Source organism: Scomber scombrus, chromosome 14 (assembly GCF_963691925.1).
Source record: "Scomber scombrus chromosome 14, fScoSco1.1, whole genome shotgun sequence".
Classification (NCBI taxonomy): Eukaryota; Metazoa; Chordata; class Actinopteri; order Scombriformes; family Scombridae; genus Scomber; species Scomber scombrus.
The window spans coordinates 9,104,299-9,126,398 of record NC_084983.1 but is presented as its reverse complement, the minus strand read 5'-3'; the positions used below and the strand labels follow the sequence as shown (position 1 = coordinate 9,126,398).

At 40.2% G+C, this 22,100-nt stretch overlaps 2 protein-coding genes across 6 annotated transcripts in view; both read right to left on the bottom strand.

Moving 5' to 3' along the window:
* Positions 1-8,433, bottom strand: part of acaca (acetyl-CoA carboxylase alpha) — a 33,665-nt gene extending 25,232 nt beyond the window's left edge. For 3 of the 5 annotated variants that reach the window (XM_062432770.1, XM_062432774.1, XM_062432775.1), the window contains exons 1-17: positions 7,832-8,195; positions 6,811-7,069; positions 4,836-4,968; positions 4,484-4,622; positions 4,169-4,278; positions 3,995-4,076; positions 3,788-3,886; positions 3,444-3,550; positions 3,221-3,331; positions 2,906-3,115; positions 2,589-2,759; positions 1,816-1,977; positions 1,399-1,562; positions 1,130-1,280; positions 781-884; positions 440-664; positions 81-231 (exon numbers count right to left, since the gene is read on the bottom strand). In XM_062432770.1, the coding sequence (XP_062288754.1) occupies positions 81-231; positions 440-664; positions 781-884; positions 1,130-1,280; positions 1,399-1,562; positions 1,816-1,977; positions 2,589-2,759; positions 2,906-3,115; positions 3,221-3,331; positions 3,444-3,550; positions 3,788-3,886; positions 3,995-4,076; positions 4,169-4,278; positions 4,484-4,622; positions 4,836-4,968; positions 6,811-7,069; positions 7,832-7,913 (2,460 nt within the window). In that variant the 5' untranslated portion in view covers positions 7,914-8,195. Of the gene's footprint in view, positions 1-80; positions 232-439; positions 665-780; positions 885-1,129; positions 1,281-1,398; positions 1,563-1,815; positions 1,978-2,588; positions 2,760-2,905; positions 3,116-3,220; positions 3,332-3,443; positions 3,551-3,787; positions 3,887-3,994; positions 4,077-4,168; positions 4,279-4,483; positions 4,623-4,835; positions 4,969-6,810; positions 7,070-7,831; positions 8,196-8,293 lie in introns of those variants that run through there. The other 2 variants (XM_062432773.1, XM_062432771.1) reach the window with 2 other exon arrangements.
* A 4,603-nt stretch (positions 8,434-13,036) lies between these two features.
* On the bottom strand, positions 13,037-21,624 carry LOC133994360 (T-box transcription factor TBX2b-like). The gene is made up of 10 exons (XM_062433606.1): positions 21,293-21,624; positions 20,598-20,865; positions 20,365-20,511; positions 20,047-20,123; positions 19,797-19,960; positions 18,498-19,042; positions 16,704-17,078; positions 13,426-13,567; positions 13,242-13,351; positions 13,037-13,195 (listed from the first exon to the last, which is right to left on the bottom strand). The coding sequence occupies exons 1-10, from the start codon at positions 21,622-21,624 to the stop codon at positions 13,037-13,039; spliced, it is 2,319 nt and encodes a 772-aa protein (XP_062289590.1).
* Between the last annotated feature and the right edge of the window lie 476 nt (positions 21,625-22,100).

Here is a 22,100-nt window from a genome sequence, read left to right as displayed (position 1 = left end):
AAACATTGAGTTTACATCTATAAAATCAATTCAACAAAAGTGAAGGAAATCTGAGCGGATTATTGATGAATATTCTGTACCTCTATCTCAGCATAGCATTGGCCAGAAAACACATGCCCGCCATCCTCCACTGTATACTGGATGATTTTTCCAGCTGAAGGAGATCGCAGCAGTGAGGGATCGTTCTCCTTTTCAAAAACACAAGTCTTATTCCCAATTGTGATTCGATACCTGTAGAGAAAGAAAAAATACTTAGTCTATATAAAATATCAGAGCCAGAATCAGAAAACTGTAACTATGTGTATCAAAAAAGTACAATGAGTTAGCACTATTAACACTTTTCTTTAAATTGCTCTTTTTTTCCAGTGAACCCTTCTTCTATTCTTTGGTATTTTTTTCTAATGATCCTTATTCATTCCTAATCCTAGTTTACTCTTACCTGTCTACTTCCTCCTTCATGTAGGTAGTGTAGCTGCTGCCATCATAAGACAGCAACAGGCCTCCATCACTGAGCCGATGGACGTCCACTTCAGCTGAGGTGTTCATGATGACCACGTAGGAGTTGGGAGACTGGCGTGTCACCGTCAGGACGTACTTAGTACCTTCATAGATCAGCTCCACATCCACAGTGTTGAGTAGTGTGTGTGCTGGCAGTACCTGGCCCCTGGTCACACAGCAGAGATCATATCGTCAGAGATCATTTTATCTTCAGAAACACTGTTTTTTTGTTTCCTGCAGCTAGTATTTGAAAAGAATTACTGTGACAGGGCACATTTTTACCTTTCCAGAGAATGTAGGAAGTTGGACACGCTGTTCCTTAGATTGACATCTGCCACATGAAGAGCCCCACTCACAATTCCCAGCATGGTATCAGGACGCTCTGCCTGCATACAAAATACTCTTTACTTTTTGCCCAGAATAAATGCAACAAACCTTCTCTGTCAGCAAGAAGTCAAGCCCAAATTCAATCTGCATAGTGCCAGAAGGATGAGCCACTATTATTCTAACATCCATTGCGGCTTACAGTGCTGGTATTATAATGTGGGTCAGTATATCAAACATATCTTATCTCATGATAGCTAACGGAGCCTAAGCCTCGAGCCACCACAGCTAGACCATCTCTGCATACCTGCATCTTCTCTGAGATAAGCCTGTCCAGCCAGCCTGTGTCGATGGTGTTATGCTGAAAGCTTTCAGTCTCCAGCAGCTTAATGAGGTATTCCACTGTGGTCCTGAAGTCTCCTCTGATAGACAGTTCCTTCAAAGCCACCACCATATTGCTAGAAAAGATTAAGACATAACCACCTGTATCAACTATGAAAAAAATATAAGAAAATTGCACGACTGACATCTTACATTAGAAATATGTATTAACATAAGCAGTAACTTTTTACTCACGAGATGGCTTCTTCCCGATTTTCTCCCCAAGAGAAACAATGACCAAACTGGGAGTCAGCAAACTCGTGCAGTCCACCAGCCGCTGCGACACTGAAGTAGCCCCACACGTTCTTATTGCTACGGAAATTCAGCTCTTGCACTGTTCCGGAGCTTGGCTTGAAACCCTGCAATGAGACCATATGTCATTTCTGATTAACCAAAAACAGCAAGGGCTGACATTTAAATAATAATAATAATAATAATAATAATAATAATAATAATAATAATAATAATAATGATGGTCTTTATTTATGCTACAACAGAATTACAAAGTGAAACTTGTCAAAACAAAAGGTTTAGAACCACAACAGAAAATCATAGACTTTGTGTTACTGTTAGCTGCAAACATTTTATGGATCAGGAGAGAGTGAAGCTCACCTCATCAGGGTTTTCACTGGTGATACGTGCTGCAATGACATGTCCCCGTGGGGAGGGGGCTGTTGACAGACCCTCAAAGTCAATGAGACAGTCTCCCCAGGGCTGGACCCCATAAAGCATCCTGATATCTTTGATCCGGTGAAGAGGAATACCCATAGCAATCTAACAGCAGATAATGGAATAAACACAACACATGTTTTTTAATTGACATGGAATCTGCCCTGGACAACACATTAAAGCACATACTATGTGTATTACAGAAGCTTTGAATTATAGCACATATATTCTCTCCACTTTGCTTATCTGACTGGTGTCAACATGATGTTTACAGTTTTATTGACAGCTGATTCACAACATCTAGCTGACGGAGACTGAGTTTCCTGGCATAAGACAATGGGTGGGTGACTTCCTCTTTGCCAGAGAAAGCGCCACTCCCACAGTAACACCCAATCAGCTTCACTACACAGCTTTCCCCGCAACACCGGCCTTCAGCTTGGCTGCCAATGACCTACATACACACAATCCTAAACACTGCAGAAAAGACCACGTGACTAATTGAGGCTACAACCACTGGATCTACTACAACGTTACTGATTATTGCCCCTTTCTTTTGCAGCCCGTTGCCATGGAGACAGGGGGCCCATCTAGTGCAAAGCGGTGAAGCATGCTAACTTTGCAGGCTGCTGTACAGTCACGGACACAAATGTGTCGTACGTGATGTAACACAGAGTGAGTGTGCCTGTCCTAGCAACGCAAGCGTGTGTGACACTGACCTGCATTTGGGCAGCAGGCAAGTTGACGTCGGCCACCATCTCAGTACAGGGGTGTTCCACCTGTAGACGAGGGTTGAGCTCCAGGAAATAGAAGCTGCCATCTTGGCTATAGAGGTATTCCACTGTACCTGCGCTGACGTACCCCACCATCTTAGCCAGCTTCACTGCACACTGAGAAGAGAAAACTGTGGTATTCATAACAAGGTTCTAATGTGTTCAAGTTTCAGTTTGTCTGAATTTACTTTAACAGTTTTAAATCTCAAATAATTTATCAGCTACTTTACATATAAGTACAAGAAATGTTTAATGAATTGTACCCTTTCCATATCCTCAAACACATCAGAAGTGGCGATGGTAGCAGGAGCCTCCTCTATAATTTTCTGGTGCCTCCGCTGCACAGAACAGTCTCTCCCAAACAGGGAAATGGCGTTCCCATATTGATCAGCCAAGATCTGGACCTCCAAGTGGCGGGCATGCTTGGCTAGCTGCATGACAAAAATAGGAGATCCTGGAACTTCCGCCTGGACCTGGAGAACAAGAGAGAAAATATATGCAAATCATCCTTCCATTAAATAGACGCATAAAAAATTAAGTCAACATTGCATCCAATACTGGATTTAGTTTCTCCTTACCTGTCTGAAGAGGTTCGGGAAATCATCGGCACAATTGACCTTACGGATACCTTTTCCTCCACCTCCCTCGGAGGCCTTCACCATTACAGGGTAGCCGACCTTCTCAGAAGCCTGGCAATGGAAACATACAACTGTATAGCATATATGCAGGTTTACACAGTATACTAAAGCACATGTGACATTCATTAGGTGTTATAAAGTCTCAGTTACATGACATGCTTACTTTCAAGCCATCTTCTACATCCTCTATACAGCCAAGCTCGTACACATCAGTCGGAACATTGATGATTCTCTTCTTTTGGTTGCTCTCTGTCCACTCTACTGTCAGACCTGAGAAAGACAAACAGCTACATATTTAGTATCTGTACTTGTACATGAGATTGTGTAATACATTATTACATACATTACATTATTATAAGATATTTATTTAATCTCAGAAGGCAGACACCAGAGCATTGCCTGTTTCTTGAATACAGAAACACCCTTCATTTTTTTGAAAGCTTGGACAAGAAATACAGGCTGATCCTCAACAACATATCTGGGGACCCCACAGAAACTGTGACCCACCTGCTCCGCTCCAGGGAAGGGTTGGGATGCCAGCTGTCTGAGCCACGATAGAGGAGGCAATCTTATCTCCTAGAGCCCACATAGCCTGACTTGGAGGACCTGAGGAAAGAGTACGTGATTTAAAAAAAACCCACTGTTAAGTAAATTGATCATGTGTAGGTAAGCTGAAGAGCCAACAAAGTGATAAATAAAACAAGAAACTCTTACCCATGAAAGCAATGCCGTTCTTATGAAGCAGCTCTGGCAGTTTGGGGTTCTCTGAGGCATGACCCCACCCAGCCCACACTGCCTGTAAGGAACAATAGTGTGACAACAGGCACTCAATCAATGATAAAGTTATTAGATACTGTAGGATAACTATGGAAAAGTCTGTGGTTGTACCTGAACAGGTATGCGTTTAGCAATGTCCAAAATGAGCTCGACATTGGCATAGTTGTTATTATTAGTCCCTCCTGGCACAGGCACGTAATGATCTGCCATTTTGATGTACTCTGTGAAAGACAGCACAAGAACTTCTTTTTTTATCTCTGTTTGGATGCACTGCAAATAGTTAAAGCACATAAACTGTTCAGTAATTCAGTGTCAGTCTTGTGGGCCTTAGCTGAATCTTTTGTCATGTCACTGACACCACAGATGCACAGTTGGAGCATTAATTCAGGTGTTGCACTTGTTCAGAGATGTCATGGAAAGGCTCACCTGCATTGGCCTTCAGGTCCTCCGGGGTCACCATAACAACGAAACGGATGGCCCTTTCATTGCGAAACATCTCATAAGCCCAGCGGCGGATGGAACGCATACATTTGACCGCTGCAATGCCATTGTTGGCAATAAGCACCTGGAGAAGCAAAGTAGTGGAGTTACCAGTGTTGATTTGCTCACATTCAAAAAAACAACAATTCCTTTCCATTTAGATTTTTTTTACTGGTTTGTTTTCATCATTAAATAGGTTGTAAATATTAGTGAGATTAATTTCTGAATATTGATGACTGGTTTTATATTTTGCACTTTTAGCATGCTATTAATAAAGTTGTAGGTAAAAAATAGTTACCTTCTCAATGACCTTGTTGCCACCAAAGCGAGTGACAAATTCTGCAGGAGAAGCCACAGTAAAGTCTCTCTGCAGGTCAATACGCCGGCGATCTCTGCCCTGCTTCACCAGATGCAGCCCTGACATGCTCGGCCTGTTTTAAGAAAATCCAAAGAATGCATAAATTGCACCTTCATCGCGTTTCCAGTTCAAAAGAACAGGATATTAGGCAGCCATGCTAATAACAAGCAGAAAACTCATAAGCTCTCATTTCTAAACAAAACATTAAATAATCTGCATCTTAGTTCAACAGCAACCGTGCTTTAAAAACTAATTTTGTCATCAGACGATGAGACACTGCATATCAGATAAGACACTGATATCAGCTCATATTGATAAGAGAGCTATTGTTCTCAGGTGCACATGATTTGGCTACTGTCTCTTATCTTAAACTGTCTAGCATGCGGTTGAGTTAGAGTAATTATCTTAATCTATAACAATTGATTATACAGGGATGTTGGAACAAAAAGTTAGCGCTGCAAAAGGAAAAGGGTCAACAATAATATCTTTGATTTTAGTATATCCACGGACAGAGTAAAGCATGTCGTGCTTAACAGGACAGGATACTTTGCAGTCCTCTTTCCAGTCCGCACATGTTTTCAAGCTTGGGCAAGTGTCTTCACAACAGTTCATGCAAAGCTCTTTCAGTCAAGCTCCACCCAAAAGGGGACCATTCAGCAGAGTGGGTAGTGCAGGGGGGAGGGATACAGCCATCAGATGGAGGGTGTGGCAGTGCCTAAGCTCGTTTGGCTGGCTGGCTTCTGTGGCCTGATACTGCATTATTGCAACACTGTGGAGGTTGCCGGCACCATGCAAATTAACTCCTGCTAAATGGAGGCTCTGATTTCAATCCAGCTGTGGAGCTGCAACAGTACGTTCTGTCCTATCAGGAGAGAGAATTATGGGGGTGGGAGAGGCAGTTACCCCTACCTGGTAATTCCAGTTTTTTAAGACTTCTTTCTTCTTTCAGTTAACCCCCAACTTCCCTCATCCTCTGTCTTTGTGAAACTGATCACATATAACCAGACGGGACAAAAGAATCATTGAGATCTAAGAGTTTCTGGTGTCTTACATTGACAATGGGGTTCTAAAACTCAGTTTCTACCAAAATCAAAATATATAATATAAAAGCAGTTTTTGGAAAGGGAGAAGCATGAAATTAAGAGTATGATATTCATCAGGCAGTTACCTACATCATCAAGACTGCATGCATTAAACAAACATCTGTCAATAGAAGTACAGACAGCTCCATTCCCCCAGCTTTCCCAAATCAACATTCTGAATTCCAAGCCTGCTTTCCACGTCAACCTCATCGACTCACAACACAGAGAAACCCCTCAGTAGTGTGCAGCTTGTGAAACCACATTTTTCACATATACTGTAAAAAGAGGCTACCCAGCGACAGACAAGTCTGAGCAGAGTGTAGAGTGTACTACAGTTCATTTTGGACTACTAAATGCTATATATGTATTGTTTTTTTAAGCTGCAGGTTACCATTTGTATCATCACACATCATCTATATAAGGCATGCAGCCTTATATCGAAATTCAATTCTAGGCTGTAAATGTAATGTCTTCAAATTGCAGAAAGATGATGCATAATATGTTGATTTAATGCGTCACTATGGGCAGCAACAATTTAAAACCCTAAAGAAGCAGTAGTATGTTCCAAGTTAGTAAAATGTTTTAAGCAACTTTCTAAACATGGTACATTTTCATTACAAATTAGTCTGCATGTCTGAGAAAAAGAGCTGACACAAAATTGAGTGAGTATCCCAGGTTTTCCTTAAAATTTCACTAAAAAATTAAACAGTTTTAGCCTAAACAAATAATTATAGAAAAATCAGTATCCATATATGAGAAAACTAATATCACAATCACAGAATACTGCAGGAAATGTAATGTATTCTTTGGGAGCAGGTCTGGATTTGTCTAACCTCAGATTGTGCATGGGGCCATCGATGTGGTCGAAACCCATTTCATAAGTGCTGTCTGAGCTAACGGATGATGGTGACAAGGAGCGGCCCTCCTTCTCCTCCAGCTGCAGGTCTGCCTTCCCTTGGATTTCATCTTCCGAGTTCTCCTCCGACACTGATCCCACAATGAAGTGAGAGTGCAGTGCTGCTACAGCAGGGTTCTTCTTAGCAGCACCATCCTGCTGTGCCATGGCTGGACGACACGAACAGGCTGCAAATACTGACAGGGAACAGAGCAGAGGCAGCAACAGTTATAAAGGAGATACAGAGTCCAAATATCAGGGTACTGTGTGACACAATATTGCACTGGCTGGCATGTGATGCTGTTTGACATATTGCTAAAGTGGGTTGCATAAACTTAAGTATTTTGATAGATCATCAGATGTTGCAAGACCAGGACCCACAAGTGGAGCATCAGACCATTGTGTACAGGTTCTGCAAATGTGCCATCATCAAACATAACAACTTTACATCAGAAATTAAATAAGGATTAAAATGCTGACATCTGCAGTGATGTTGTTACAAGTAACCATACAGCCAGAAGCAAACAGTGGCTCTCTGTAAAACATTATACACCATTAAAAAATCCTGCTGTAATGTGACATAACATCTACCTGCCAATTAAAACCACTAACAAACATGCTTTCAAACAATGTAATGGTCCAGTCAATTGTATGACAACAACTAAATTGCAGGTTGCACTGATTTAGAGCACAGTTTACTGAAAGGACTCACACCACCTACTGTATTAATGGACTTCTTCCCCCCCTCACTGCTTCTTTCAAAAGGAAAGCTAAGTTAACAAGGGCAATGTCCTAAGCACCCTGTAGAAACATTAACATGTCATCTCGTTAACTGCCACTGTGCTGTCTGGGTTGCCACTCTTACTTTAGCTACGTTGCTTCAACAACAATACAAAAATGTTCCACCTGCTTGTGCAAGAGGAAAGAGTAGACTCCAAGGTAAGTAAGGCACACCTTACCTATCGATAGCTGCTTGCGAGACCAGAAAAACAAGCCGAGCACTGCTGCAAAACACGCTGCAAACGTGAGCCAAGGGAACATCACACAATGACACCGACAACGCAGCTTGTAAACGACCCGAAACGTCTGACTAAAACCATGTTCATTTAATACCAGTAAACGGCAGAGAGGATATTTAAAGCTGACAAGCCGCTTTTGTAGCTCTGTCAACTAAGTTAACGTTACCTGTCAAAGTCAAAGCTAACGCTAGCTGCCTATAACTCACCAGCACCAGCAGATAAGCTGGGGGTTAGCTACCTCACCGGCAGTAGCTAGCTAATACAATATAATGCCTCAGTAATATCACTCATACAATAGATAGCTGCACTGCCGGCCGGTGTACTGTACTGCAGCGTGGTCGACACCTTCCTGAACACAAGTATCGATATGACTGTTATCAAACTTCTAGGTTAGCAACTCACCGGTGGAGATAAACCGACAACTAATCCTGGCAAGTTGGGTCCAAAAAGTCGATAAGTTAATTATGTCTCTCAAACATCACTGTTTCCACTGATGATGAAAAAATCACATCATGATGAGGTCACTATAGCGCCAGCCATACAACAGACGCTTTAACAGCAGAGAGTGGGGTGATGTGACGATGCGCAAGCAGGTTACTTCTGGACATTGACCTCTAACCTCAACTTCCGCTATAGAAACAGACTAGATAGAAAATACTTCACACTCGCGATTGTGGACCGTATACACCTGAAATCATTAGATCCTGGCTGCAGCGAAGTATGGAAGATGAAAAAATAAAATAAAATCAATGTGTAAGACTCCATTGCAGAGAGTAGAGATGAAAAAAGGACAGTTTCCTCTTTGGCTAAATTAAAATGCTCATAGATGAGTTAATGTTTCTTGAAATTGTGTTATTCATATAAATAATCCAACCACTCTAAATCCAAAGATTACAATATGCATATTAAAACAGTGTCTAAATGAAACTATTAAAACCCATCATTGTGGTATTAGTATAACACGATGTGTGAAGAAGGAAAACTTGAATACACTGCCTAGAAAAATAAAAACTCACTGACAATGAAGTTTAAAAGAGAAAATAAGAAATAAGAAGTTATAATAAACTAGACTTGTACTGATACAGATACAGTAGTTTACCACACACTAAAATGTATTCAATGTGGTCCCAGTGTTAGTTTACAATTCATTTTCGTTTGAAGAGTTTTTCTATGTAATATAGATCTATGAAGGTATGACTCGCAATGAACCAATCAGACGTGTGTGGGTCGGTTGTAGAGGGGGCGGCTCCCGGAAGAGGTGGTCCCTGTTCATGTACTGTACAGCATGTGCTGTTTGTATCACAGCGGTGCAGAAGTCTGGGTCACAGTGACAGCGGGGTCCGACTGTGAGAGAAAACACTGTCGAGGTTAAAGTCTGTGTTATCCTATCGCTTAAACTCGTTTTACACAATATTTGACTGCCAAATCGCTGTTGCAAAATCCCTTTTTTTAATCATGCAATTGTTTCTGCAATAGTTCAGCAGGACGACGTACCTCCGTATACCTCCATTATATGTGCGTTACAAAAATATGTGAAATATTAGCACATCTGCATCTTTAGCAGCTCAGCAGAGAATTTGCCAAACAGTATCAGCTAGTACAGTGAGATAAATCTCTCAACATCTACTCTGGCATGCAACGTTCCCAGCAAGAAAAGATATGTTGCTAATAACAATATCTTGCAGATAACATATTTTCACACGGAAGGAGAGGAAAGAGAAATACTATTTCATGAACTCTGTTTTGGAAACATTTCTCTTCATTTTCTGGTTCAGATTCCAAAAACTAAATCCCAAAAGAGAGAAACAAATAACAGAAACAGTTCCCTTTCATTTTTATAAAGTAGATTAGATTGCTTTAAGTTATAAGCCTGTTATGTTGAAGTAATATTTGTAATCAAAACTGAAATGTACATATACTCCAGATTTTCCTGACTAAATATTCAGAAAAGTTTACAGTACATTTTCAGTTGCATAAGAAAGCCATTAATAAACCATGAAATCACATCCATGTCATAAACAGTTAAACGTTTTATTCAGTGGAATAACCTTTCAATATTGGTGTCTTCAATTGGAGTACTCCACCATAAACTACTACTGTTCATGAAGTGATTTTTTTTTTTAAAAAGCAATGTAATTCTAATCCACTAGATGGCCTCAGAGGACATTAGTTTGCCATCTCTTTGGGTCAATGGACAGAATATGGGGCAAGCAACCATTTATGTTCACCTTTCCTTTACAATAATACATTTAGTAACCAGTAATAGCAAAAGGCATAGTATGTGATGTTAAAAACTGTTTTGTCTGTTCATGTCATATTTTACATAAAATACTGTGTATGTCCCCTTCATAGAGTTTTTCATGGTTTGACTAATGAATTCATAGGACAACTTGATTCCAGCATCTACACACTTTTACATATCTCCCATATCTATCTATCATATCACTCTAACAAAGTCCCACCAGATACAAACTAGGGCTTTATTCATGATACTGATTGAATTGGCCTGTATTGAGTTGGTGTGGCCTAAATTTAGTCCCCAATTACATGCATGCATACCCTGTGTGGGCTCGAACCACCAACTATTTAGTTAACAACACACTGCGCTAACCTGTTGCATCACTGACCTGTACTGAGTTGGTGTGGCTAATATTTTTAATCCCCAATTACATGCATAACCGAAAATGGCAATATGTCAGAAATTGGAACTCACTGCAACCCTGGGTGGGCTCAAACCACCAACCACAGCACACTAACCTATTGCTACACGGACACATCACTCGCCTGTATTGAGTTGGTTTGCTCTATAATTTTAATCCCCAACTACATGCATTACAAAAAAATTCTAAAAGGGCTATTTGGCAGACATTGGAACTCACTACGAACCTGGGTGGCCTCAACCACCAACCTTTTGTTTAACAACTGAGCCAAGGAAGAATGATTAAAAGTCATTGCCCAGCTTAGATCAATAGTGTTAAAAACTTTTTTTTAGTGTAGTCATGGACTCAGAGGGTGAACAGGATGTTGTTGAGAGGAGAAGAACTCTCCTTTCCTCCTGGTGTTGAAGGCCACCCCCAGATCTCTCCAGCACTTTAAGAAGTTTCCTGCTGACAGCAAAATTTGGCAGTTGACCTCCTTGCCACATTTCTGAGTCAGTGGACATGTCCACTCAGTATGAGGCAACGCTCAGCCAAGGAGAAATGCACCACAACATAGGTTTGAGAGGAGCCCAGCACATGCAGGGGAGGGTTTTCAGATCAATCTTTCTCTTGGGAGACAACTTGACTTCTGAGCTCCAACAGCTATAGGGAAAAATGTGAAAGAGTATGCTTATTTTATCATGAATGAAGAACACATCAAAAGAGTTCAAATATGAAAGGCAAATTTCAAAGCTCTGTGCCCACTAAGAAAGAAGCACACTTGGTAAATGCAGTCCATTTACCATTTAAAAATGTAACTTTTAAATTCATTAGGTTTGCATTTATTATACAGAATAACTGTATATACATAATAATAATAATAATAATAATAACTGTCACATAAGTGTGACATAAGTGCTGAATTGCCGCTTCTGCAACACAAAACACATCTCTGAGGTTTTTAGGCTCTATTTTTTTTAAATAATGGCTAAATCTTAATGGGTTTAAGATTAATAATTGACCTTGTGTGCCTCTCTTGATACATCCACAAACTGACCTTTCCCTTTGACACCACACTGGGTGTCACATCCCTGCTGGTGTCAGACATACAGATGACACATCATCAAGAAAACTAGATGCCTATTATGACGTAATGGTATGTCAGAGCTTGAATGATTTCTTTGGCCAAGGAGAATTTAGTCTGCTTTATACACTGAGATAATATGGCATGATGAACATTGACCTCTGTTTAAGAGTAGATATAATGTGAACTATCTCTTTTGTATATACTATACAGCTATCTACATTTGTTAATGAGTGGAAAAGTCCAAAAGTGACATGACCTTTTGTCACAACATACCAGTGAAGCTGCTTTCCCTGCTGAAACTTTTTCAGTGGGTCATTTTACTCCCTGTCCAAAATCAAGAATGTTATCCTGTCAGCTCTTATATGTAAGAACTTGACTATATGAATCAATATTCCATTTGTAGCCTATCCCAAAAACATTTTTAAAATGTACTGTGCAGAAGAATTAGCAACTCAAGTGTAGCTTTGCTGTCACAAGGAGAGATGTTTTGGGAATTGGACAGTGCCCTAGCAGGCAGTGAGCTCCACTCATGCATATGGAATGAAGTGCACAGGATCACAGACTTGCTCATTCACCTTTATTGCTCAGCTGCCATCGCCATGGCCAAGGGCAAGGCAGCAGCAGCTGTTGAAAACCACTACTATTTGCTTGCTGTGGTAAAGCTTCAACACGCATATACAAAAAATAAAATGAATCCAGACAACTATTTATGGTAACTAGAGAATGTAACATAACAAATTCTGCTGTGTCACTTTATTAATGTTCCTGTTTGAAATACTAAATATGGCCATCATTGGGTTTCTGGGGAAGAAAGGGCAACAGGGCCAAAATATATTCTAAGATTGCTGTCTAAAATGATCACTTCAGAATTAAGATCATTAGTAGTAGTTATTTCCCTTTACCTTTCAATGCATTTGATTGTCAGTGCCTTTGGAGTAGCATGCAGGGAGTGAGTGATGTGCTCAGAGGGGTGGCCAAGCTCAGAGGGGCAGCCAAGCTCAATAATTGTGACAACACAGAAAAATCAAGGACAGGCCAAAAAGTAGCCACAAGGTTTATCTTGCCATAACAGATTTTGAAATTACACAAACTAGAGGTACATGTTATGTTTTTAGAAAGAGATAGCACTTGTAAAGCCTAAGATAGTGGCAGAAATGTGCAGAAAGTACTTCTGAATACAATTTATTGAAGGGAAACAATAACAGGCTGGAATTTGCAACTCCTCCTCTTGTCTGCCCCAGCTGCAGCCTGCTGAACAGCTTTCACAAGTGCTACAGAGGCTGCTGTGCAAGGGAGGCAATGTCTTCTTTAAATGTATGGGATTACAAATGTCTTTCCAAGCTGCTCTTGATCTTGTTCCATATCACAAAGGCATTGTATGAGGACACATCAATGTTGTTATGGAAGATGACCAGGCAATCATCCTCTGCAGTTGTAAGTTCCAGTCACCTTGTCCTGGTTGTCCATGCCTCCTTCGTTATGGTTGTAGTCCAGGACGATGGCTGGCTTCCTGTCCACATGATCACTGATGTAAACTGTTTTGTGCAGTCTGTTCACAAGGACCACATTCTTTTTCCTCTTTGGGAGGTAAGAAACTAGAGTGGTGCTGGGAGTGGAGGCAAACCTTGATGAGAAGACCTTTCTCCCTTGTTGCGAGGATTGCAGGGGGGAGCTCAGCCTTGCTCTTTATTACTGTACCAACCGTGGTGATCTTCCTCTTCAAGAGAATGCTGGCTGAGTTTATAAGAGGGTGAAGAAATTGTCACACATGACATTGTGCCCCCCAGTCTATCTCTCACATCAAGCACAGTCCACATCCCCTGGTTCTTCTCCGGGCCTCCAAAAGTCTGCTTCCCTGTATAGAATGGCATCTTCCAAGCGTAGCTGGATTGTGTCACAGGCCACCCATATCTTAATGCCATACTTTGCTGGCTTGCTGGGCATATACTGCTGGAAAGGAAAGTGACACAAAAGAGATTACTATCAAGAGTGCACTAGTAGAGTGCAGATGTCTGCCAGCTGTATCTGGATGCAGGTATAGCTCTACATGCAGTCTCTATAGTTTTCTTTAAGATGCATAAAATAGTGTAATGATACCTGATCATCCTGGGTTCACTGAATTGTATAAGTTTAACGAGATAACAAAGAAACGGCAATAAATCCAAACTTCTCAATTTAAACATTGTTATTTATATAGAACATTTTTTGCTCTAAACACACCACACAAAATAAAACAAAGGAGAGTTGTACTTTCACCCTTTTTTCTCTCCCAGCTCCCTTTTATTTAAGATAGCAAACGGTTATTGAATCACATTCATGTCTCTTGTCATAGAGACATGATTGCTGCACTAGATGTATCCTTGCTGTAGTAACAAATTAATCTCTAATACTTCGTTTTTCAAAAGATGTTGGAGTCCAAAAAGATTCAATCAGAAAATCACCAAGAGTCGTCCAGCTGCAGTTAGAGTTTTATTGCCAGCAACAGAATCCGGAACCAGAACATACACAGACAGCGTCTATGCAGAAATGATACAATGATCTCAGATAAATGTTTCTTTTTATACTGATAATTTTGCCGATCATCGTGGGAAAGTGGGACTTCCCCTTTGGCAGAGTAAATTTCAACCAATCAGCTTCCTTTCAAAACAACTTTCTTGGCACCGATCAATATGATGCCCATTTCATCCATTTCTCGATTAAAACGAGTTGCAGGTGCATGGAGTTTTTTCATACCAGTAGGGTTTTTTTTTCAGAGTGTGGCCTTGAAACTTCAGTTTTTTATACAGGGGCTTTCCACAGTTCACCCAGCTGGTGGCCACTTAATTTAGGCTATATTCACTATAGGCCATATCAATTCTAATACTGTTCAATTACTTTTCTTACTGCATTTTCTTTTTTAAAGATAATAATAGTTCAAGTGTGGTATATTTAATCACATACATTTTAGTGTATAGTTATCAGATCATCAAATGTGCTTATTCACTCAGTAAGTGCAGAATCACATACACCTCTTCTTTTATCATAATGCCCTCAGTTTTGATTATCTTTAGCAAATGACAGTCAATAATCAAGTACCCTTTAAGCAGATACAACATTGTTCATTGTTAGTATTTATCACCCAAATTGTACACTACATTGCCTTTGGACCTATACACACCTGCTAAAATTAGTCCTATGTAGCGGGCAAGCCAATCTCATCCACCCTTTTGCAGCTGTCTTCATATTTACAGAAACCCTCCCAATTTGTCATTTCCAGGACAATTTTCCGGATGGCTGCTGTGATAAACATGTAGAATGTTGAGGTGGTGTCGTGGACATGGGCAACTGCAGGTCTTGTGGTCTTTACCAAAAATCTCCCTCTGTCAGCTTGGGGGATTTCTTCTTCATTTGAAGATGATGCCTCATCCTCTGGGTTGTATTCTTCCCATCTTCTTCTTCAGATACCCCCTCCTCTTCTAAATCATTGTTCTCTTATTCCTCCTGGACATCTGGAAAAATCTGATATTGGGCACTGAAACATGCACCCGTGGCTTCAGCAAGAGATAACTGGAGGTTAGAGTTAGATCAAGATTTAGGGTAAGGGTTAGATTTAGGCAAATAGTGGTTATGGTTGGGGAAATTAATATAATCTGTGTAAATACTCCAAAAGTGACACACACACACACACACACACACACACTCACACGCGTTTATGTTTGTGTGAGGTAAAGTATTTTTCAGCTTTGAAAAGTTTTATCAAGGATTTACCTTTTATTTTAATCTAGGCTTTAAATAATAGCAGGCATTTACCAATTGCAAAATCTAAGAATAGTGTTGGATATGGCAGGTAAACAAGATTTTTCAAGTGTACAGGCATACCTGTATCTTTAATGTGCAATTTAACACTTACAATAATATATCCATTTATTACAAACACATTAAGACAACCACATGAAATGTGAATATCTTTATTGTAATTGTGAAAAAAACACACAAAAATACCTGAATAATTTAGCAGTCAACCTGCCAGATTACCTGTACTGAAGACATTGTGTGTTAAGTGCTGGTGAAAAAAAAGAATCCTGAGTCATCTGTGCTGCTTTGATACATCAACAAATAAAATGTGAAACTGTACAGGTGATATACAATATACAGTATATCTCATTGGCAGGTTCAGATATCTGAAACGTGTTCAGTCTCAAAAGGCTTTGATTATTCATGTTTTACACAGTAAAATGAAAGACAACATATTTACACAATTGTACAGAAGGAATCAATAAAAATCGGTATATTATTAATTTTAAAGCACATTATTGTCCATCTATACAGCATTTGACATAGGATTTGGAGTGTTGCATATGTCATTTTCGACAAAGAAATTCCAATAAGCATCAATTTAGTGAAAAGATACCTGGATGTTTTTATGAGGTTAAGTTGGGATACATTTGGTTGAAATTAGAATGATAAGTCTAGGTCAGTGTGTTTTTCTTGGGGCACCAGGATTGAAACAAGGATCTTACCCTGTTCCAAAGCACCTGATTCTAATAAACGTTACGTTATCCGGCTTCTGCAGAGCTTGATGATGAGCTTGTGGCAGGAAGTTCAGCATAGCTTTTTCCTTCTCAGAAGTGTTTTAAAGAAAAAAAACGACAGGGTTGGTTCTGCATTATTTTCCTTTAGACTTAAATGCAACTTTTTACATCCCCTACGGTACAAGTTGATTTTTTGAAGCAGGTGTGTTGAAGAGGTGAACATCTAAAACATGCAGGGCATGGTTGCTCCAGGACACAGGATTGATTGTTTAAAAAATTATTTTAATAACTATTTTGACGTGTGTGCTTAGCTGCAGAAAACTGTAATTAAGCCATATTTTTAACACAGACGTATGTGTCTTTTTACCCGCAAATTACCAAATCAATTAGAAGTAGTAGCAATATACAGTTTCATACAAATATATTTATTTTAGGTCATTGATTTATAAACTTGCGTTTGTGTCTTTTCCTGTCAGATGTCATTTCATCCATAACAAAGTCTCCACCACATGTAGAATGAAAAACAATTAGTGAGTCTATAATGGTGGATGAGGTGGTTTATCAAGTCTGCTTACAAAATCATGCATGTTTTGCAATTGATCAGTGGAACTCTTAACATTGGGTTCAGGTGGAGTAGTCTTCTCCTTGGACTTGGTTTTGTAACTGTCATTGTCGGACACCGGACTTGACTCTCTGCTGCCTGATTTGAACAGCTCAGTCTGTGAATTGGCAGGCAATCTGGCTGTAAGCAGGTTTTGGCTTGAGGTGACGGAGGTGGGCATCGGATAAGGGCTGAATCGTGACCAAGGCTGAGAGCTGCGAAAACAGTGGTTTCTGGCGAGCGTAGAGGTTGCAGAACAGGTGGGGAGAGATGGGGCAATTGCAGGTGGTGCTGCCATGTAGCAGTAGGGATATGAAAACAGTCCACCCAAAGGTGACAGTGAAATTCCCTGTATGAAACAACAACAACAACAAAGAAATGTTAGAATGCCATGCATGCCTCTGTGATGTAATTTAGTTTAAACAGATTTTACAGTGGAAATCCAAGATTTAAGCAAATGACGTCAATAATGGTAATTCATCTAATACTATCACGGAACAAGAGTAGTATTGAGCACTTATTATTCATTCTAAATTGACACTGACCTGCCTAATTTAAAGATTGTGTATGTAACAGTTTGATGTAGGCTTGCTATGCATAATTAATTTTATATGTATTTGAACTGTTTTATGACAGTGGTCAATTTTCAATCTTTGGGGAAAATTTAGGCAAAGTAAAAAAATGGTGTGCCAATTCTTTACAAACCAAAATAATGTTTGAGGTACACAAAGCAGAAATCTGCAGCCAGCCATATTCTGTGTGTCCCAACCTCACAGGTTGCAGGTCTAAAAGTGATCCGTTCTGTTAGGTTGATTTTACCTTCTAAGAATAGAAGAGAGAGAGAAATTAGCTTGTTTGGGTTAACCCTAACCCTAACCCTTACCCCAGTAAGAAAAAAGAGAGAAAAAAACGGATGCTAAACGTACGTAATTAAAGGGAACATTATTAAAAATATAGACTAAAATATTCTTTAACCAAACTGATGAAACTGTAGAGATGACGAGAGACTGTTGAGAGACTCCTCCAGAGTAATCAGGGATCAGGAGATAAATTGGTGACCGGCTCCTAATCTGAGTTTTTCTCCCTCAACTACAGGTTTCTGCTAGTACTAACCAACTGACACTCCCTTTGCTTAACCAATGAAGGGAGAGTTACAGTGTCACATAGTAAGAATTTTCCCTGTCTATGGTTCCCCAGTCCAAGCAGCAGATTTATGCATTTTTGGGGTAAAAAGTGACTTCTTCAGCCAATTGTTTCTATAATTGTCTGCCCACTTATCACTTCTTTATTCAGTTCATTCTAAAGCATGGAGGAATACTGAATGGATGAGTCCTAAAAGCCCAAACACTGCACCCATTGAGAGCATGATCAAATGACTCTTTGTGTGATAGCATTACTTCAGAGACGAGTAAAAAATATAATGTACAATTTAAAGGGAATTGTAATTTCTCTCCAAAATTACAGAAAGGCATCTAGTATTTATCCCTAGAGGAGCTAGCCATGTAGATAATTTCAGTTTTATCTGCTGAGATTTTTAGACATAATCTCTAAGATTTCTGATGCCACCCAAATACATTGAATTCCATTCATTGTGCTGAAAATATACTGTTATACTGTTACTTTGGATAATTCACAGACCTCGCTGTGAACAGTTTTCTTTGAAAGGGAAGTTTAACTGTGTGGCTAGAGGTGGTCAGTGAGAAAATATGAGCTTAGTGCTTTAAAATATGTGTTATATTAAGAGTATAGTGCTCCTGCTGAAGCATACCTGAGATGCCAACATGTGCTGTGACAGGTGAAACATGAAGGGAGATGGGGAGGTGATGCTTTGAGAAGGTAAGCCTCCGTTTTCTAGGTCATTTACTCCAGATAAAGAGGAAAATGGATGCCCTATCCCAGTAGTGGGAAAAGTGTCTGGCTTCACTGACAAATGTCCAGGATGAAACAACAAAGGTGTCCCAAGCTTAAGAAACTGGTGACTGTTCGAGAGAGCCAAGTTCTGAAGGTGACCAGCACTGAGATATGACGAACTCCTCGTTTGCGACGTCATAGGAAGGACTCCATCTGTGTTTTCACTTTCATGGTTTTTTGAAGAATCCACCTCCATAGAGTACTTGTCACTTGATGTTCTAAATATTGTTCTGTCCTTTGCTGTGTTTTGATTGTCATTGCTCTTACTGACGGCAGACCTGTTCCACAGTATGTCCTCGCTCCTCAGACTCGATGGAGATGAATATTCAGTCCTAGAACAGCTGGCCTCAGCAATGTCCTCATCTTGTGGGTCAATATCTGAATCACTTCCAGTGTTCTCATCTGTGGGAAAAAAGTCATTATTTTCATTAAATGTATATTTAGTGAAAAGTAAAAGGTATATATAGGCCTTGTTAGTATTAGTATACAGTAGGGATAGAGGTGATGTAGTGCAAAGAATGACAGGGGGGCTAATCCCAAGATGCCATAAAACTTAAAGTTGGTTAATTAAAGCAAGCTATTTCTTTTGTCAGATTGAGTCAGACAGTGAATTGTGGTTGAGATCTACTTTTGAACAACTTCTTGTGTTTTCTGTCTGTCAACTTTCCAATAGACCCATTGGCTTTCTATACATTTTGACTTGCCAAGCAGGAAAAGCACATATTGAATAATAACATTCATGATAGAGCTGAATTCCATTTAGCTGAACCAGTTTCAGAGCTCTGGTATTGTGCACAAACTGACACAAATGGGACAATTAATGGAATTGACCACCTTATTAGTAGGGTGTGAAATTTCATTCTTGACCTTTACAATTTTGTAAAGGTCAAGAAAGAATTCCATTTAACTGCTTCAGTTTCAGGGTCCTGTTGTTGTGCATGAGTAGAAGGGAGTCATTAATGCTATTAGTAACACTTGAGTCAAAAAAGTTTAGTTAACTTCTGCAATCTGATATTATAATGGAATACTGTGTTGAGTTTGCATGGTTTTAGGATATGGATGGCTGGATGGATCATCCTGTAGGCTTATGTTATGTAGAGAAACTGCCATAAAGGCTGCTTAGTGACATGACATAGGCTACTGTATGTTAACCCACCTTGGCAAGTTGGCGTGAACAACAGGGGGCTGCTCATCAGTTCCTGAGGGGAATAAAATAGATCACTGGTGCCGGGCTGTTCATATGAGTCGTCAGAATCCGCACAGTCCCGGTCGGCTTTGCTTTGGTTCTCATGCAGCGAAGAAATGTTTAACTGCTTACTCCTGCGGATCACGAAATGAGATCAGGTCTACATAAAGGCCCATTCCCCAGATTCCCTCTATTTTAGTGGAAAATACAATAGGCCTACCTCTTTTCTCGTTTCCCATTTCCAGTGTCTCTGAATCCTTTGGCAAAGGGATTGTTGTCAATTTTAAGCTGTGTGATCTAATAGAGGTGAAGAAAAGTTTGCAAATTGGTCATTGAAAAAAAATACAGAACAGTGACAGGTATATAAAATGAAACATCAGTATGTAAGAAGCTTATGGTTGTGTGTATTGGTGTGTGTGTGTGTGTGTGTGTGTGTGTGTGTGTGTGTGTGTGTGTGTGTGTGTGTGTGTGTGTGTGTGTGTGTGTGTGTGTGTGTGTGTGTGTGTGTGTGTGTGTGACAGCATAGGGTAGGGGGTACCTTTTCATTCTGATATGCTGTGACAGCGATGAACTCTGTCTCCGGGAAAACATGTGTCTGGAAGGTGCTGTATGGAAGTTTCATTATGTCGTTGGCCTTTACGATATGAAATCTGGGTTGGTATTTATGCATTGAATTCAAAATTGTCTGCAAATTAGGGACAAAGAATGTTGAAAATGAATGTTTTCATTTGAATAATGACACATAATACAATTCAAATAATGAATACTTACAAATCCATGCTTGTCTGACATATTATTAGTGAGTTTGAGTTTATGAAAAGCTACAGGCTTGCTCATCCACTGCCCTCCCTTGGACGGGCTGTCTGGGTGGATGTACATGCGCTTTGGCATCTCCGGGTCAGCTTTTCCAGCCACCATCCAGCGCGAGTTGTGAAACTTGTAGCGACAGTCATCAACAGCGACTATGTCCATCAGCAGGATATATTTTGCTGTTTCATCCAGACCGTCAACCCGCACTTTGAAGGCAGGAAACATCCTCCTGTAACAGGACAATTCATGAAAAGTTGATGAATGCATATTTGAGTTAAATTGACCTAAAAATGATATTGAATTCTTACAATCAAGAATGTAGTTGATCATATACAGGGGATAACGTTTTCATTATAGCTTATTGAAGCAACTGACCATTGGAGACCTATATGAGGATGCCGTATTGGTTTCTTAAATATCACAAATTAAAATGATTTACTGACTTTTCCATGTCTGAAATATTAATTAATGAACATAATAATTAGTTTGTTGGGGCTCCAAAAATAGTAGTATTTTTTTTTAATAGAAAATAGAAGCCGTACACCGTTATATAAAGTAATATAAAAAATGGTGTTATCACATAGGAAGATGAAGTAATATTATCTTGGCGACTGAATGACGACTAATGGATATAAGAGGACAACTTATTTACTTACCTTCCTGATTTTGTGATGACCATCTCTGTTCCCATTTTGTGAAATTGATTCCACAAATTCCTTGATTCCAGGGTGACTTTCGGTTCATCCTCCGGCTTGTCCTCTGGCTCCAGGCTCTTCGAGGAGCGCTGCTGGCCGGGATGCAGGCGCGCGTCAAAGGCAGCTTGCTCCTGCAGAGGCTCGGAAACAGAGGCGACTTCTAGGAAAGCCACAGCAGGGGAGAACGAGGGCTGAGCGGAAGAAAGGAAGGCGGCCAAGGGTAAGGCACCTTGTCGGTTATTTTGAAAAGGATGGTAAGTCATGGCAGCCGCTGTGTGAACTGGATCTCTCATCAGGACATCCAAACCCAACAGGTCGATACTAAAAAGTCTCAGACCCCCTGCTGCAAGCGTACACGGATATCCACATCCAAAAAGCTACAGCCAGTTAGTCAGTTTTTTTTTTAAAGAAACACCGAGGGATCCTAAGATGGAATGTAAATGGCCAAAGGTCTCCAGATATGGGGGCACAGGCAAATATGGTCCTTATGTATCCACCAAGGAAGGACAGCACAATTTGGCATAGTACGGCAAGTTTTCTTCAGATATAGCTTGCTGAAAAAAACTGCAGTGGCACCTAGAAGTGAGGGCAGATAAGTGCAAACAGGTCCTATTTTGGTTTACACTGTCGCAGGTCTGCCCTGTTTAGCTCATGGCACACTAATGGACTGGAGTTCTTCGACAGCGCTTCACTGTCCTGGCAATGACAGCGCACTGGGCGTGGTGTAAACTGCTCAAACTAAGTGGAAATAGACGGATGTTAAGGTTAG